We start from the raw sequence: 17,643 nt of genomic DNA, 5'->3' as shown, positions 1-17,643 counted from the left end.
TGCTTCAGATGAGGCTGATCCCCATGGATTTACACACCCACACAAATACATGTCATATACACATTCAAGTCACTTGTTTTAAATAAATGCTTCTATTTTAATTCAGTTTTGGTCTTCATTGTAACTGATGTGCAGGGGGAGAATGAGTGTTTCCATGTTTCATCCTTCTTGTTAAAATTGTGACAGAAGTACCTTCAGCTGGTCGTCCAGCTCTTCTGCCTCCTGCACCAACACGCCCCCCTCCTCTTCCTCACGTGTTCCCTCCTCAGACAGCTTCTCGCCGCCTGACTCCACGTAATCCCCTTCCTCTACGACGATGGCCACTGTCCTGATTGGCTGAGCTGCTCCCACTGATCCAGCTGGCTGGAGGACGAGGGGCGAGGTCAAAGGTGAGGAAAGATGGATGGAGAGCGATGGCACTGAAGGAAAGCAGACTGTAAATATTAGCTGTGGGGTAAAGTTTGTTATAGGATTGTTATTATTGGTGGTAGGTGTCCTCACAGGTGGACGCGACTCCCTCTGGGGTGTTGGAAAGACGGATGATGTCTCTGTCTCCTTTCAGGATGAAGATTTCGTTGTCACAAGCCGACACCGACACGATGTCTCCACAGCTTTCCAGAGCACCAATTATGACCTTTGAACATCGAACAAAGCAGCAGCTTTAAACGTTTGAAGAATAAAAGTGGCTCAGCTTTAAATTTAATCCGTCACAAAGACGGTTCGCCTCATGTGAGATGGAAAGCTCACCATCTTTTAGCTTTTAGGTATCAGGACATAATAAAAATTTGTTCTTTCGTAGATTTTTAATCTAGCATTCTGTTAACACAATACCAAGGCGGAAAGACAACAGCAATGACCATCCATCCAAAGAATCCCCAACAGACGGAAGACGTTTAAACCAAAGAAAAGTCTGTTTTGGTGTCTGAATGAAGGAGTAGCCCTCACCTCGCTGAGGCAATCGAACACGTAGATGCAGTATTCATTCCAGCTGAGAATCCAGCCCTCTTTGAGGAAGCAGCCGAGCAGACCGAGCTGCCGATCCGCTGGACGGTACGCTCCAACCGGACCGGGGCGAGGGAACAACTCAAACTGAGGTATCTGGGACAGACAGGTGGACAGGAGCGCAGCAGGTGAAGGAACAAACTGGAGTGGACGGCTAACAGACACATGAGCAAAAACATTATCGCCCTCTCGCTTTCAGCAGCGGGAGACAATCTTTGAATAAAGATAAATAAACGAGTGGGTGGGATGTTCGCTGCGTACCTGTGTGCTGAACAGGGCTTTGAGCAGTCGGGTGTCCTCCACGTGACCTTTGACATCCGACCTCCACAGTTTGAGCCCGGGCCGGGCAGCGTAGACCTGCAGGTCGCTCTGCTTACAGAGAGCGGGCAGGAAGCAGGCTCCAAACCTGCCACTGCTGCGGAGCACAGAGACACCGTCAGCGGGTTCGGTTATAATCCCCGCCATCTTTAACGAGTCACCAGGCACGGCAGGGGAACGGCCAACAGAATTTGTGCTGCCATCTTGCTAGGTGCTACGTGGGTGTCCTTAATTACTGCTAGCAGATCAGCAGACCATAAATATTTGAGTAAAACAGATAAAGTCAGCCAAGGAATTATCAGAACCAGCATGTATATGTACTGGTCTGGTTAAAATGATTACAGCACACACAGTAGTATTATTGCACAGGGTTGGCGTTTTGCAGCAGCTAATGTTTGACCGGGTTTGATGGGATGAACCTTACAGAAAACTTGTTTCCTGTTTTCAAATTATGGGTGAGATACAGGGGTTAGACAATAAAACTGAAACACCTGGAACGTCCCTTTCAGACAGTTAATCCTGTTGGATGTGGTTCGTTCTTCTTGGTGGTATGCTGACATCACCCTGGACACCGCGGCTCTTAATACATCACAAAGACTTGCTGTCTTGGTCACAGATGTGCCAACAAGTTGTCCTCTTTTGAACTCTGTTATGTCACCCATAATGTTGTATGCATTGCAATATTTGGAGCCAAACTGAGCTCTTACCCTGCTAATTGAACCTTCACACTCTGCTCTTACTGGTGCAATTAATGAAGATCGGCCACCAGGCTGGTCCAATTTAGCCATGAAACGTCCCACACTAACATGACCAGTGTTTCAGTTTCATTGTCTAACCCCTGTATGTTTATTTGAGTAAAATAAGGCTATTTTTGTGTGTTTCTGGACTGATGGCACAGCATACAGCATGCATATGGAGGTAAAAATGTGTGGCTTCGATGTGTAAACAGCACAGAGTGACACACGTAGCAAGATGGCGGCCACAAATGGTCATTCCAGTGCACCTCTGTCTCAGTGAGCGTGTTGTTTGGGACATGTTTGCGGTACCTTCTGCGGGGTTTGGTGCCCAGCTGTGAGACCTTCTGTGTTTGTGTGCAGTACAGCAGAGACCTCTGCTGTGTTGAGACCAGTAACATCTGGTGACTGTACTCCATCTGAACCACACCTGAGGGCTCTTCCAGCAGCAGCACAGGTTTACACACCCCCTGCACACACGCCCACAGTCAGACAGCACGCCGGCTCAACGTGCGGGAAACTTCTGCCACGTCGTGTTTTCTCACCTGGTCTAGGTCCAGAGCGGAGAACACCACCCGCCCTCTGTCGTCTCCGGAGAAAAGCTTCATCCCGTTGGTGCTCCAGGTCAGAGACGTGACGGAGCCTTTGTGGAAGCCGACAACGTCAAAACGCCTGAGCTGCAACGAAACAAACAGCTGTGCTGCAGCGGCAGAGAAACACGTGGCGTGCTGTGCTGACCGATCCGCCTACCTGTTTGTTACGGCCAGGAAGAGGCGACACCAGCTGGAAGACCGCGACCTGACCCGAAGCCGTCCCGACCGCCACCAGGTCGTCGAAACAGCTGAGCAGCTTCACGGCCGTGATGGCGTCACATTTTCCCTGTTAGACACAGAGACACGTGGAAAAGTCACTTCCAACACGAAGACACGACCTTCTGATTGCCCAGATGTTCTGGTAAAAAACATCTCAGATTTACAGCGAAAGTCACGCCAAATTTTAGCTCAATATCTCTGAAACTGACTGAGGTAGAACCATTTTTATGTTAGTTGTGGTGGCCATTTTGCATTTGGCTGACTTTGCAAGTTGCACCTCTAATAATTATTTTTCCACAAGTTTCAATGAAATCCGTCTGTTGGTTTAGGAGAAAAACATTATCGATCATAATGATAATAATTAAGCACTGGCTTCAAACAAGCACCTTATTAGGTTGGCGAGAAAAAGACTAGAACTAAAGAAATTTCATTTTTTGCAACAATTCAGTGACTGAGAGCTGGATGACACTGAACCGTTAAAGCCAAAAGAAACAAAACAGAAAAGCGATATCAGCGCAGTTAAAATCAAACTGACGAGAAGAAGAAAACCAGAGCTCACACCTCCACGCTGTACTTGTTCATGTGTGCGAGGCGGCGGCAGTACAGATACAGCATGCCGATGCTGCTGCCCACCGCCAGGAAGTCCGAGCTGCTGTCCAGAGCCGTCAGGTAGACCAGGACAGACCTGAAGCCCCGCTGCACCTGGACACACGCAAGCCTCCATCAGTAACAGACATGAAAACAAACACATCTGCGCCGAACAGAACAAGACGATGTTTGTCCCCTCGTTCAGAACGTCTGGAAGGAGTCGGTACCTTGGCTGGGATGGCATTCAGCAGGTAATAGAGCGGACTGAACTCTCTCAGGATGGACGGAGAGGTCGGCTGGGCTGTCATGATGCTCCTTGAACAGACTCAGCAGGTCCTGGGAAATAAAAAGACACGGTTCAAACAGGTCGGAGGTCTGCAGCCGGCGGACATGTAGCTCTTTGGTTCGCCCTGCTGTGGCCGTTTTATAATAAAACCCATGACTCGCCCATCACAACTAAGATCCTCTCATCTGGAACAATGACAGCACTGCAGTTCAAGTTGAAGCTTGAAAAAAACGAAAGCTCAGAGGATGTGCTGGGTACGACTCTCAGCTACTACCACACCAAAATTTAGTTCAATATCTGTAAATTTGACTGAGTTACAGCCAGTTTGCTGTGGAGGCCAATTTAAATCAGTTTGACCCCAAAAGTTAATCAGTTCTAAATGCTCATCCAGTAAATCCTCACTGAGAGTTTCATTAAAATCTGTCAACTGGTTAATGAGATATTTTGCTGACATATATGAACACACACAGGCATTTACAGGTTGCCATAATTAAACTACTTCAATTTTTTTTTTTCCTGAACAAGTTTAATTTCTCGTGGATTTTCTCTGATCTATAAAAGCTTAAAGATATGCACACATTCCTCCTAAAATCCGGTGAAATATTCCTGACCCATGGCTTCTGGTGTTATTATAGCAGAGTCGCAGAGGGCGGGGCGGAACAGCGTCAAACGTAAACAGATGAGAAATCCCATAAAATAAACAGCATTAACCACTACGACGTGCATCATTCTGCATTTATTTAATCAAATTCGAGGGACAAACTAACTGTCAATCTTGTATGGAGCAAAACGGAGTCGCGAACATGGCGACAGCGTCATAAAACACCAGATTTAACTAATAATAAACGCTGTTTGTTGACCTGACCAACCCCGAATGATACGAAACAACCTGCCTCATGAGGCAAATGTTATATTTCCCTTTGCGTTGCATGAATTCAAATCAAAATTAAGGAGAAATATTAAACCGCTCATAAATGTAATGGAGTTTGTAATGGCGCTAATTGTGGCCTCGGTGAGTAAATGACAGCTGATTGTCATGTTACCGTGTTGTTTACAGAGATGCTAACGTAGGCTAGCCAGCATGAGCTAACCTTGCTAACAGAGCCGACAGCAGTAAGGAGAGGAAGACTGCGTTACCTACTGATGAAGATTGTCCCCCCCCAGATGTTGATCTTCTGCCTGCGACTTAATTAGAAGGAACAGCTGACATCGCCCAGCGCGTGTCAGAAAGCTGCCTACGTCCAACTGCGCCTCCTGCAGACCGAAGGCGGCAACATCTGTCGCTCCGATTTATTTCTGTTTTTTTTTTTTTTTTTTAAATCTCGTACAGCTGATTCAAGAAACAGGTATGTTCCGAGGCGTGTGGTTATGTTTCTCTGTGGCTGCTGCCACCGTTTCCACAACATTTACAAACGGACAGGAAGAGGCGACTCCGTCACTGCTGGCTGGAAAACAAGGAAGCTGGATCAGCCCGCCTACGGAAGCCGGATCAGAGTCCCTACGGAAGCCGGCAGGGGTCCAAGCGCGAAATAAAAAAACAAGGAATTTGCAGTAACTTTGAAGAGTTGTGTTTAGTTTTGTGTTCAGCATGAACGAAAAATCAAACATGACACCAGAAGTAAAACAAAGTGTTTGGGAACACTCTACATTAGACTACATTATTTATAAACATCAACAAAATGGTTGCCCGCATTAGCCAAAGAATGACCTGTGTCTGAACAAATTAAAGTAGCGGTAACAACCTAATGTACATCTACAACTGATTAACCTTCGGAGTCAACACCTGTTAACATGAACGCAGGTTTAAAGGGGAAATTAAATAAAATATCAAATTAATTAGTTTTCAGGTTCTTCTTTTAGTTAAAGATCATCATAAAACACTCCACTGGTCCATTTTTCTGGTTTCAAACATTAATGACTTGTTTTTAGAGTTTCTGTGGGCTGATTGTGGGCGGAGTTACCAACTTAGAAGGAGGCGGGGCCAGCTGTGGCAGACAGCTGTAGGACGCTGAGGAGGTTCCTGTCGCCGCATTTATCAGGGGAAATGGAAGCAGAAGAAGAAGCAGGTTTGGTCTGGAGTGATGCTGTGAGGAACTGGAGCCCCATGTTTCACCAGAGGAACCCCCGAGCTTTACGATGATGTCACACAGTCTGGGAGGAGCTTCACCTCCGGATGGTGGGAGGAGGCCGGTGCTGGTCTGACAGCGAGAGGAGGCCGGTGCTGGGAGGCTGGTGCCACCAGGTAGAGGTGGCTGGTGCTGGTCCAACAGGCGGGAGGCGGTCAGACAGGTAGAGGTGGCTGGTACTGGTCCAACAGGCGGGAGGCGGTCGGACAGGTGGGAGGAGGCCAGCGCCGGTCTGACAGCGGGAAGAGGCCGGTGCCGGTCAGACAGGCGGTGGTTCTCCTCTTCAGAACGTTACCTGATGTCCGTCTCCAGACCTTCTGGTCCATCAGAACCTGAAGAACGACTCAGCTGCTGGAGGTTTGGGTCGGTCCCCCCACACTTTCTGGATCTGTTACTTCCTGTTTGGCTCTCGATGCGTCACACTTCAGAGGGATCACAGACAATGAAGAACGGACCCTAATAATTTATTGATATTTGATTATTAATTTTAAATTAGTGTCATTTTTTATATGAGAGACTCTGATAACAGGCAATTTGTATGACTTTCTTTTTTTTATTTTCATATGACCTTTAAACATGGTCGTTGTTTTATTTTATGAGGCAGTAAAAACAACTTCCGTTTTCATCTAAGACGTTTTAAAAAAAACTTTATTTAAAAACACAAACATTCCATTTCAAACGGTAGCTAACTGCCTTAAATTTCACTCGTCTTTATATAAAATTGAAGCTCTTTTTTTCTCCCTCCTGATGAAAACAACACCGGGACAGGTCGTTTTGAGGCGTCTGGATCCAGTTCGGCGGCGGATCCGGACCGGAAAATCCGAACCTCCGCTCGCGCTGACAGCTAAGCTAGGCTCGATCAAAACTCCTCCCGCTAACACTTCCCTGCCCGTGGCTTCCTCCCGTCCCGTTAATGTTGTCATTATTCCCCGCGGAGTGCTTTATCTGCAGCACACAACGATTTTATTTGGAGCCGTTTATTTATTTACTGATACCGACGGACGAGGAGGAGGAGGTTAACGGTTAACGCCCCCCCCCCTCCGAACCGACTGTCACCTCGCAGCCAAAATGGCGGAAAACGAGGGTAACAGCGGAGCGACCAGAACAATAACAGCCGCAGAGGAGCCCCCTGTCCCCCTGAGCTCCGGGGTGACGGGGGCGGCGGGTCCCACGGACCGGCCCGGGGAGGAGCTCGCGTCTTCGGGTGGGGGTCAGACCCTCCAGGCTGAGCCGGCGGGGTCCGGGGCTCATTTAGCGGGCGTCCTGGAGCCGAGCGCCATGGTGGGCACGGAGTTCACCGACCTGTCCACCACCACCATCATCTACCTGCAGCCGGACGGAACCCTGCTGGAGGGGGGGTCCGGGCTGACGGCCGAGGAGCAGCAGGCGGTCCTCAACCAGCTCTCCAAGCACCAGATCCTGCAAGTCTCCGACACCGAAGCCGCCCAGCTGCTCCAGCAGACGCAGTTGGTGGAGACCTTCCCGGTCCAGAAAACAGTCCTGGACCCGAGTCAGCTCCAGCAGGTCATCGACCAGGTCACCAAGTCCCAGAACCAGGCCCAGATCCCCCAGCAGGACTTGAAGCCCCCCAGCCTGAACAACAACGCGTCCCAGCAGCTGAAGACTGTGGCTCAACACGTTGCTATGCAGTTCAGTTCTGTTCAGGTGGGTTCCACAGACCCAGAACCGGGTTCCCTAAAGATCTGGACTCATGGTAAACTATGAAGGTTATCCTGAACTGTATCCAATATACTCCAGTAGTTATCCGCATATATTTAAATGCAGTTCTGAAATGTGGGTCTGCACTCAACGTAAACACTAAAGCTAACTAATGTAGCACAGTAAGTGTCAGAAGAACAAATATCAGCCGATGCTGATCCACGACTTTACCATAGCTTTAACTTTATAATCCTTTCTAAATGGTGTGAGCTCTTCGAACCCATTTTAACTAGACTTTGAATATTTAAAAATGACTGCCCGTCCCTTATTTTTATAATAAACCATCTGTGTTTCTGTCCTTACAGTCAGAACCCGTCAAGCTCCAGATCGAGGTTCCTCCCAAACAGGAGGGAGGCGTCTCTCCGCAGCAGAAGGGCGTAGCTGTCAGCCACCCGCAGCTGAAGCTGGCCGCCAGCGGTGGTTTGAGCAACGCTCAGATCTTCCACATCCAGCCTGTGGTCAACCAGGGTCAGCAGATCCTCCTGCAGCAGAACCCAGGGGACCCACCCATCCAGCTGCTGCTGCAAAGCTCCACTCCTGTCGTTGGATCTTTACTCCCGCTGGTCCACAAGCTGACCGGTCAGGCAACCTTAGCCGGCGCCACCTCCAGCCCTGCTCCGAAACCTGCTTCGTCCTCCATCAGAGTCCCAGCAGCCTCCCCAGTTAAGGTTTCCAACAATAAGACCCCTCCGCCTGCCGCCTCCAAAACCATCAGCGTTCCTCTCATCAGCCTGCCCTGTAACGGCATGGACACCTCTCCCAGTAAAAGTCCCGTTAAACCGCCTGCAGTTCCAGTTCAGCCCAGCTCGGCCGCTGCCACCCCCCAAGCCGTCAAAGTCTCCACACCGTCCGCAGTCAGGGAGCGAGACAGAGAGAAGGAGAGGAAGGTGAAGAAGAAGGAGAAGAAGGCGGTGAAGGTCCAGACGAGGTCAGGTCGAGTCTCAAGACCACCAAAGTATAAAGCCAAGGACTACAAGTTCATTAAAACAGAGGACCTGGCTGACAGCCACCAGTCGGACTCTGACGACTATTCCGACATGAGTGAGGAAGAGGAGCAGGGCGAGAACGCAAGGAAGAACAACCCCGGCTCCAGCGGAACCTCAACACTCACCTACAGCCACAAGTCCCGTTGTCACCACTGCCAGACTTGTGACAAGTCCTACATTGGCCCCGGGGGCCTAAACCGGCACTACAAACTGAATCCCACCCACGCAGAGCCGCCTCTGTCCGGCAGCGCCCCGACGGCACTTAAAGACGAAGATCGGTTAGAGGCGACAGCAGCTGGCCAAGAGGCGGACGAGACGGACAAACTTCCTGTCGCAGCAACAAACACAGTGAGACACCCGTCCACCAGGCAGAGACAAATATCTATACGTCTCATGCCTTCCTGGGAAAAAGAAAGTCCAGGGTTTTACCTGTGAGGACACGATGAAGAATAACTCGTCTTCATCAGGTTCTAAAATAATTCAACTCTGACCCACAACAGATTCCACCGAGTCAGTTTTTATTAAACTAAAACAAAATGTTAAAGCTGGAAGGAAACAGAACCAGAACCTCCTCCAGCAGCAGAACTCTCAGTGGGTTCCTGGTTGTGGAGGAGCTGTGGCCCACTCTCAGCTCATTGGTTTCTGCTGGGCTCTCTGAGGTTCTGGTTCTGGACCGTTCTGCTGTGTTTGGGATCATTGTCAGCTGTCAGCCTTCCTCCACCGTGCTGACAGCTGCAGTGCATTCTGGGTAAACATCTGTCCTCTGGTCTGGTTCTGCTGGTTCCTTCTTAGACAGAAGAAGCTTTAACCTTTGACCTTTGACCTGCTGACTGAGGCCTGTAGAGTCTGATGGAGCTTATTGCATGGTCTGACCTTCAGGGTGAAGATCAGCTGCTGTCTCCTCTTGTGAATAATCTTTCTCTCTGTAGAACGATGGACTCCAGATGACCTTTGACCCTTCCCAGATTAATTCTCTGAGGTCATTGCTGATGTCTTTCCGCCCTGGCGTTGTGCTAACACCTGGAGCTCCGGAGCAGCAGAACCTCCTGATCCTGAGCTGGAACCAGATTTTCTCTCCCAGCTTTAACTTTTAGTTTCTTTTAATAAATGCTGACTCGGTGGAATCTGTTTCTGTTCACTTGAGCTCAGATTTGATTAATTTTTTAGATTCTGGTAAAAACCAGATCAGATCGATTACGTCCTGATCTGTAAAACCTCAGAACTAAAGGAGGGTGGACTTTCTTTTTTTCCTTGATTGCATCTTTTCATGGTCAGTTAATCACTGAGTGAAAAGTTCTGCTCGTCTCAGCAGTTCTAGGATGAAGACTGATTATTATTGGATTTGGCATCACTCACAAAGTCCTCGCTGACTGTTTCATAACTATTTTCTGTTCATTTGTAAACCATTCAGTTCTGCTAAGAATAAGCTAAATTATTGATGTTCTCAGAAAGATTAGTAGCTTTTCAGTTTAACCATCGATGTTTGTTTGCTCCGAGTCTAAACGGTGTCTTGTTTAGTAAACTGACCTATTTGCTGGTTAGTTTTGTCCTGTTGGTGTGTCTCTCCAGGCAGAAAGAGTCCCCGCAGCATCAGGACTCAGGGGCCTCCGTAACCGGGGCCCAGGACGTCCCCGAGGACGAGGGAGGAGGAGAGGCGGGGGTCGAGGACAGTTTCTTGGACCAGTGAGTGCTTTCACCGCTGACGACCTCCAACCGTCTCAATCTGTGCCTGATCGTTAATCTGATTGGTCCCTCAGGGGACAGCTGGCTTTGGGAGCAGACCGGCTCATCGCGGGCGACATCAGAGATCCGGCGGCGTCCCGCTGACGGCCGACCAGCAGGGGAAGAGAAGACGAGACCGGCTGCAGGAGGTAAGCTGAACGAAGTGTGTACGATCAACGTCTTACCTGCAGCTCACAAGCACCTGACACGCACTTCCACACGTTTCCTCCAGCTGGTGGAGCAGTGCGAGGCAGAGGAGCTGACCGATGTTGTTCTTCCTCGTTTGACCAAAGTGTTGAGTCTGTGGGAGCTGCTGCTGGCAAAGGTAAGTAGCTCTGCTGAAGAGGGTGGAGATTAAATGCTGTTTCCTCAGAGAGTCAGACAGTCGGCCTCATTATTCTGTTGACCAGTTTGTTTCATTCTCAAGTGAAACAATAACAACAAAAACCAACCTGTAGACACTAACATGTCAGCTTTTAGCTCCTGCTGCACAATAAATAAGCTGTAATGATTAAAACAAAGTCTGAACAGAGAATAAGAGCAAACTCATCCTGGTTACAGACTGAGCTTTTATAAAAAGCCTTGGAAGCAGAGTCCAGTCCCACAGGTTGTTGCAGGTTTTTATAAATAAATAAAGATGTGTTGTATGGAAGTGCAGAAGCTATTAAATGTCATTTTTACAGTTTTAAAGGAATGCATGTCACCCGCTGCTTTTAGTTTTAGATTATTTTACGTAGAGAACTGATGGAGTTCGAGCCGGACCTGATCGATTTATAAAGGAACAGACTGAAGCTCGTTTGTTTGGTGTTTTTCGGTCATCGTTTCGTGTCCTCTGGCTCTTTCAGGTGGACTGCAGGAGTCCAACGTGCGCTAGCTTCCCAGACATCTACCAGGAGTTTGAGTCCCTGCAGGCTCACGTCAGGCAGGCGGCTCAGGAGTACATCACAGGTCCTCAGAGCGGAGACAAGCCCGTGGAAGTGCGGAACATCGAGGTGAGAGAGCCAGTGTTCTGCCTCTGTGCTGCAGGTTGGATGAAGGCAAGTGCGTGGTACCAGTCTGTGGTTCTGCTGTTTCAGGTTGCCCGGTCTCTGGGGATCCTGGATGAGGTGAACAGGATGAAGGTGGTTCCTGGAGCATCGCCCGCCTCTAATCTGACCAATAAGAACGTCCGATACATGGGGGTAAACATAGTATTAGCAAAGTTGAGTGGTTGGGTTCTAACTGAGAGAGATTATCGAAAACAAACAGATGCATGAAAGATGCTGAGTGTTGCCTGAAGAAAACCACGCTTACAGTCAAGCACAGAGGTGGAAACATTATGGTTCAGGTTTTCTGCTAAAGGAACGGAACAAATTCACTGAAAACTGAGGAAACAAAGTCCGGGTTAAAGACGTCTCCGGTCCTGAGGGACGTTTGTGACGAGCTGAAGGTTTGACTTCCAAGCAGCAGCCAAGAAAACTAAATATTTAGACTTTCTGTAAACATGGAAAAGGCCAAAATCCTTCCTGAGATGTCTGCAAACCTCCTAAAAAAGGAAAAAGTACAAAGCAGGTTTTGGACCTGGACTAAAACCTGCCGAACAGCGTGACCCTGAGGGGCAACAAATGACTTCCTCTGGACTTTACTACTGTGATTATTAAATATACAAAGATGTTTATCCAGGATCTTCTTTTGTTTGTTTGTTTTACCCAGAACTCCAAGATGCTGCCGCCATCAAAGAGATTTAAGATGGAGAACAGCATCACAGACGAGCAGACAGGTACTCAACTACACCTGCTATACTCCAGCTACACCTGCTATACTCCAACTACACCTGCTATACTCCCAACTACACCTGCTATACTCCAACTACACCTGCTATACTCCCAACTACACCTGCTATACTCCAACTACACCTGCTATACTCCAGCTACACCTGCTATACTCCAACTACACCTCCTATACTCCAACTACACCTGCTATACTCCAACTACACTACACTCCAACTAAACCTGCAGAGTCCTCAGGCAGGACCCAGTTTGGTGTGATAGAGGATAGAAATAGATCATGTAGATATCTGTGTGAATGAAGAGCCCAAAAAAGTCGTTTTTTTAAGTGGAACGTATCATTTAGTATATATTGACTTTCCCTGGTTGAATCGTGTCTTCGTCGTCGTCCCTCTCCAGGAGGTGGTGTCACAGTGTCCTCCGTCTCCCCTCTGAAACCCTGCTCGGTCTCCGTCTCGCCTCTGGTGATCTCAGGTGGCTCCAAACTGCAGACCACCTCGGCAGACTCTACCTGGAGGTGAGCTGATGGAAGGTTTGTGTTTTAGCTGTCCGCTGAGACCTGAGTGTGTTTCTCTCCGTCCTTCAGCCCCTCTGGTGCCGACTCTGCTCAGACAGCATCCAGCCAGGCTTCGCCTCTCGCCACGCCTATGGAGGTGCAGGAGGAGGGGTCGATAAGCTCTGACCGGGACGCTGACGCCGCAGACCAGACCACAGGGCTACAGAGCGCTCTGGGTTCAGGTTCTGAGAGCACCGCAAAGACGTCCGAGTCCAGCTTGAATCAGGCGGCAGCGTCCTCTGAGCCCCGGCAGGGCGACGCGCCTCAGTCTGAGCCGTGTGAGGCCAAGGAGCTGCAGGAGGGCCAGGAGATCTACATCCAGGCAGAGCAGCTCACAGTCCAGCTGGCAGAGCCGGGATCAGATGGCATCGTCATCGTCAACGGACCCGACGGGACCACCATGCACATCCAGACCCCGGAGGGAGTTCCCCTGGAAGCGGTCCAGGCCCTGCTGGGCATCGAGGCTTCAGACGGAGACAAAGCTTCTCCGTAAAAACAATAAAGATGGTTTTAGAACATTTCTAAGGTGGTTTGAATGGACCAAAGGTGAGTATGAACGGACGTGGACAGGTAAAAAATCCTGGAAGATGTTTCCAAACACCTGTCTGTCTGGAATAAAGCTCTAACATGGCAGTCAGTGAGTCAGGACCCGTCTACAAAACCACAACTATTTATTTTCTCCAAACGCTGAAGCACTCACGCCACGCCACAAGGGGGCGACAACGGTCCGCATCCTCATCCAAATACAGAGGAAGAACAGGTAGAGTCACGCAGGTTTGTCTGAACCAACATCAGAACTGTTAATAAAAAAAAAGTTGGAATAAAAACTTTAAACTGATTTTTATGAGGCACCGTCCGGACCGCTGATCCCCCGTCCCAAAGTCAGAACCCTCACGATGTAAATGTGGGTCAGATCCGCAGCGTTTCATCCTTCAGATGCAGAGTTGGGGGCGTGGCCAACAGCAGCTAATTTGCATAAAAGTGACACAGCTGACAGGAAGATCAAACTCCCAGAGGAGGAGCTTCAGACTCGTTTAGTTGTTTTGTGTTCAGATTAAACTTCTTGTCTGAAAAGATCTGAGGTGAAGCTGCGAGCCTCGTCTTATTTAACTCATATTTGTATTCCTGACATTTGGTGGGTCGGCCATGTTGTCATTTCAAACATTTATTGTTGGTTTCGGTCCACGACCTGCTGCTGCGCTGACAGAAAAATAAGACTTCCACCTTAACGAGTTTCAGGATTAAAGTCCAATCAGCGTCTGAGTTCGGCTCGTTTGATTGGTGCATTTGTCCAGCATGACGATGATGATGATGAAGATGATGTCGTCGGCAGCTTCGTGTGGTTTTATATTCAGACTTTTTCCCTTTCAGTGTTTCCACATCTGCACTTGGTTTAAAAGAACAAGCCGCTTTCCTGAATGTTTATATGTAGATACAGACGAAGAGCTAAGTTTAAAAGAGTTGCACTATTTTTATTATTCTTATTTTTTTATAAATGTTTGGAAATGTGTGCCGCAGACGAGCTGAGAGCGCGCCGGAGGGACAAGCGGACCCGGCGGTCGGCTGCGTTCAGTAGATTTCATGTTTCTCCAATAAAACACCGACGAGTCAGACTTCAGTTTGGTGTTTTATTTCTTTTAGTTTCTGCAAACTAAACTCAGTCCTCGTGTGTCGGTTTCCAAATGAGGTCAAATATCTCAGAAACCAGGTGAGGGATTTTAATGAAACTCAGGAAGTAATTATTGGACGAACGTCTGGGACTAATTAACGCCATTCAAGATGGCCGCCGCAGATAATGAGCTGCGGTTTGGTGTGGTAGTAGCTGAGAGTCATCCCCAACAGACTCTTCAGATTAAAACCTTTAATTAATTTATTTAGGTGACTGAAACCCTGAATTAAACAAAAAACTTTTTATTCAACGAGTTTAAGTTTCAGATTTAATTCATGTCAGCAGATTCAAGTTTCCACAGAAAGAAAATCTGTCTTCAGGATCCGTCACCCAGCTGGGCCAGTACCTTCACAGACCCGACGGTCCCGGTCCTGGTCCCGGTCCCAGTCCCAGTCCTGGTCCTCCTCACACGGGCCGGTGTCCGGTCTCCAGCAGCAGGGCCTCCAGCCTCAGTCTGGTCTGGGTTCGGATGAACGGCTGGTGGAGCCAGCAGGACAGGTAGACCATGCTGAGGTCAGAGTTCACGGCGTGGGCGAGTTCCTCCAGGATCACCAGCTTCAGCCTCAGCTCCTGCCTGAAGTCCACCATCAGGACGCCGCAGTTCTCTTCTGAAACGCCACACAACCGAAAACACGGGACCATGAGTAAAAATGGCGGCAGTCAGCCGGGTCAGGGTCGCCCCTCTGACCCCAGACGGGTCGTGGGTTTGTCACCGGGTCACACGAGCGGCGACACGAGAGCGAAGCCTCCACGACCCTCGCCCCCGAACCTTTCAGAGACTCGCAGCTCAGGTCAACTTGATCCCCGTTACCACGGACCGGACTCGGACCTACGTGGGCTGGACTAGGACTCGGACTCGGACCTACGTGGGCTGGACTAGGACTCGGACTCGGACCTACGTGGGCTGGACTAGGACTAGGACTCGGACTCGGACCTACGTGGGCTGGACTAGGACTAGGACTCGGACTCGGACCTACGTGGGCTGGACTAGGACTCGGACTCGGACCTACGTGGGCTGGACTAGGACCTACGTGCGCTGGACTCGGACTACGTGGGCTGGACTAGGACCTACGTGCGCTGGACTCGGACTACGTGGGCTGGACTCGGACCTACAGGGGCTGGACTCGGACCTACAGGGGCTGGACTCGGACTCGGCCCTGCATGGTCACAAATTTGCCCACTCTCCATGTTCTTGTTTTCCACATCTGATTAGCTGTGGCGGCCATCTTGAACAGGACTCAGCTGCAGAGGTGCAGCCGGTAATAGTTTCAGTAAAACCCTTAAGACGGTTCCTGATCTGTGGACTCATCGATGGTTTAGCTGCCTGATGGGACCAGGTCCTTCCTGTGACGGATCCTGTCCTCCAGAACCATCTGATCTGACGGCCCATTAAAGAACGGAGCAGAACTCGGGCCTTCATGGAGCCGGGCTCAAAGCCTCGATTACAGGCGTTAAAATAAAACAAAAACAAGTTTTTCTGACCGAAGTCCTTGGTGGTCCAGCTGTGGAACAGAGGAACCGTCCTCCCTTCAGGACCAAACTGGAACTCCTCTAGTTCCTGAACGCCTCGCTGCAGCTCCATCAGGTGCTCCATCTTCGTCACCACGGCAACCTGAACGGGGAGGAAAAATAAGCTCAGGCACATTTATGATACTGAAGATGTCGAAGCTTCTCGGTCGTCCAGGGAGACCCCGGAGTGTCTGAATGAAGACAAACAGACACGTCTTCATCACACTGGTTGATGTTCTGACTCAAAACTGAACCGATCATAACTTTAAATGTTACTCAGATCCAACAACAATTTAGTTTCATTTGCTCCAACAGAAGCATCCATAAATTTACATAAATCTAAAGGGGGCGTCACCATTTTGTGGACGACATCCTGCAGTTTGGAGCATTCTGCTTGCAGCTCGTCAGAAGGAGGAGATTCATCCGGAGTCCAGAGATCTCTCTGAGAACTGAGGGGAAAATCAAACCGCTCAGAATAAAAAGAACTGTTGGTTTTGTTTATAAAGAGAGAATTAAAAAATAAAGTCACCGTCTGGTGTTGACGATGTTCGCTGCGACGTTGAAGCCTTCCTCGTTCAGTTTGTCCCACCTCAGCATCAGGTTGTGCCAGTCGGCGGCGTTGTCTTTGAGCTTTCTCGCGCTTCCTGTAAGCGCAGAGGACTTCCTGTTCGCCGCGGCGTCGGCGGGACCTCCTGGGGACACGAGTTACGGGTCAGTTTGATGCACGAAGAGCGAAAAATGTCAAATCTGGTCCAGACGTTGTCCTGGTTTCTTGTTCTGATGAAAATCAAACTTCTCTGTAAAAGTGAAACCGAAGAACCAACCGGGCCTCTTCCAGGACCGGGTCGCAGAGCAGAACCACTGAGAGCCTCAGAGGTCCAGAACCAGACCTGCAGACCTCCCTCAGTCTGGACCTCATGGCAGCGAAGCCTCTGAGGAACAAGAAGTTCTGATCCGATGAAACCGAGACGGAACCGTTCGATTCAAACCAGGTGCCACCTGCCCAGTATTATCCCCACAGTGAAGCATGGTGGTGGCAGCATCGTGACGTGGGGGTGTTTCTCAGCAGATCCACAGAACTCAGGACCTCGGGCTGGGTTCAAAGTTCACCTTCCAACAGGAAGACGACCCAAAAACACAGAGAAGATGACCCTAACCCGGGTCCGAGCCGTGACTTGAACCTCACAGAACAAAGGCCTACAGATGGAACATCTATTAAAACAGATTTAACTTTTTATTTTAATTCTCTTTAACAAACCCAGCAGCTAAAGCAAATAAATGTTACTTTAATGGGACAATTTTACTTCTCCAATGTCCTAAATTTTCTAGATTTAAACCTATAAACCAGACTAATAAACACATTAACCTTTAAGTACGGAGATTCCTTCATTAAATCAGATTTTCTCAGATTTCTGATTAAATCTGACAAACAGAAGATGCTTCACATCATCCTCTTTCAGGGATAACTACCTCAGTTTACACACCTCTCCTAAACGTAGTTACTGCGAAGGGACGCCATGTTTATATCCCGACATGACCCTTACGGGGCTCCGTAGAAACTAAAGTTTAATCGTTTTTCTGCTCCGTTAAAATCAACAAAAAAAATAAAGTTCGGTCCGTCAGTCATTTACCTTCCATCTGACGGAGAACCGGTTCCGTGAATGCGTCCCCGGTCCTCCTTCAGCTATTCGACCCAAAAACCCATCGGAACCATGTGCCGAACGGGACAGTCGGAGAGTAGAAACTTACTTCCTGTTTCCATGAGTCACGTGATCGTCGACGAACGGACGGTGCGTTCAGGTTGAACGCAGAGGTCGGAATTTCTAAAATCCCAGCACAGCTTTCTTTCT

At 49.1% G+C, this 17,643-nt stretch overlaps 3 protein-coding genes across 7 annotated transcripts in view; 1 reads left to right on the top strand and 2 right to left on the bottom strand.

Annotated features, from left to right (window-relative positions):
• The window catches only part of tecpr2 (tectonin beta-propeller repeat containing 2), a 21,513-nt gene extending 16,318 nt beyond the window's left edge, over window positions 1-5,195 (bottom strand). For 3 of the 4 annotated variants that reach the window (XR_003040326.2, XR_003040327.2, XM_017437680.3), the window contains exons 1-10: window positions 4,878-5,195; window positions 3,682-3,790; window positions 3,428-3,568; window positions 2,805-2,933; window positions 2,600-2,731; window positions 2,367-2,524; window positions 1,264-1,417; window positions 946-1,098; window positions 502-634; window positions 193-419 (exon numbers count right to left, since the gene is read on the bottom strand). Coding sequence is in view for 2 of the 4 variants with exons in the window: in XM_017437680.3 (XP_017293169.1) it covers window positions 193-419; window positions 502-634; window positions 946-1,098; window positions 1,264-1,417; window positions 2,367-2,524; window positions 2,600-2,731; window positions 2,805-2,933; window positions 3,428-3,568; window positions 3,682-3,762 (1,308 nt within the window). In the remaining 2 variants the exon portion in view is untranslated. The remainder of the gene's footprint in view (window positions 1-192; window positions 420-501; window positions 635-945; window positions 1,099-1,263; window positions 1,418-2,366; window positions 2,525-2,599; window positions 2,732-2,804; window positions 2,934-3,427; window positions 3,569-3,681; window positions 3,791-4,877) is intronic. The other variant, XM_017437681.3, reaches the window with a different exon arrangement.
• Window positions 5,196-5,755: 560 nt separating this feature from the next.
• On the top strand, window positions 5,756-14,228 carry znf839 (zinc finger protein 839). 2 transcript variants are annotated; one of them, XR_003040324.2, is made up of 10 exons: window positions 5,756-7,531; window positions 7,891-8,919; window positions 10,141-10,254; window positions 10,329-10,442; window positions 10,526-10,618; window positions 11,139-11,285; window positions 11,370-11,494; window positions 11,986-12,052; window positions 12,459-12,576; window positions 12,646-12,789. XR_003040324.2 is itself a non-coding variant. In XM_017437668.3 (10 exons), the coding sequence occupies exons 1-10, from the start codon at window positions 6,935-6,937 to the stop codon at window positions 13,106-13,108; spliced, it is 2,847 nt and encodes a 948-aa protein (XP_017293157.1). In that variant the 5' UTR covers window positions 5,760-6,934; the 3' UTR covers window positions 13,109-14,228. The 2 variants fall into 2 exon arrangements, 1 of the variants encoding a protein (XP_017293157.1); XM_017437668.3 differs by having other exon boundaries at window positions 5,760-7,531; window positions 11,370-11,474; window positions 12,646-14,228.
• Window positions 14,229-14,510: 282 nt separating this feature from the next.
• LOC108248715 (cyclin-dependent kinase 2 interacting protein) lies at window positions 14,511-17,570 on the bottom strand. The gene is made up of 5 exons (XM_017437671.3): window positions 17,425-17,570; window positions 16,323-16,485; window positions 16,149-16,242; window positions 15,767-15,896; window positions 14,511-14,892 (listed from the first exon to the last, which is right to left on the bottom strand). The coding sequence occupies exons 1-5, from the start codon at window positions 17,429-17,431 to the stop codon at window positions 14,690-14,692; spliced, it is 597 nt and encodes a 198-aa protein (XP_017293160.1). The 5' UTR covers window positions 17,432-17,570; the 3' UTR covers window positions 14,511-14,689.
• Window positions 17,571-17,643: the final 73 nt, after the last annotated feature.

Source organism: Kryptolebias marmoratus, linkage group LG10, assembly GCF_001649575.2.
Source record: "Kryptolebias marmoratus isolate JLee-2015 linkage group LG10, ASM164957v2, whole genome shotgun sequence".
Lineage (NCBI taxonomy): Eukaryota > Metazoa > Chordata > Actinopteri > Cyprinodontiformes > Rivulidae > Kryptolebias > Kryptolebias marmoratus.
Note: the sequence above shows the minus strand (reverse complement) of the source record. Positions and strands in the feature narration are given on the sequence as shown.

Bases quoted from the DNA above. Each gene is read 5' to 3' on its own strand.
- znf839 (XM_017437668.3), top strand. From the start codon at position 6,935: ATGGCGGAAAACGAGGGTAACAGCGGAGCGACCAGAACAATAACAGCC. The intron at 8,920-10,140 runs GTGAGACACCCG...GTGTCTCTCCAG, and splicing joins CTGTCGCAGCAACAAACACA to GCAGAAAGAGTCCCCGCAGC. The intron at 10,619-11,138 runs GTAAGTAGCTCT...TGGCTCTTTCAG, and splicing joins GGGAGCTGCTGCTGGCAAAG to GTGGACTGCAGGAGTCCAAC.
- LOC108248715 (XM_017437671.3), bottom strand. The intron at 15,897-16,148 runs GTGACGCCCCCT...CTCCCCGTTCAG, and splicing joins AGGATGTCGTCCACAAAATG to GTTGCCGTGGTGACGAAGAT. The intron at 14,893-15,766 runs GTCAGAAAAACT...GTGGCGTTTCAG, and splicing joins CTGGACCACCAAGGACTTCG to AAGAGAACTGCGGCGTCCTG.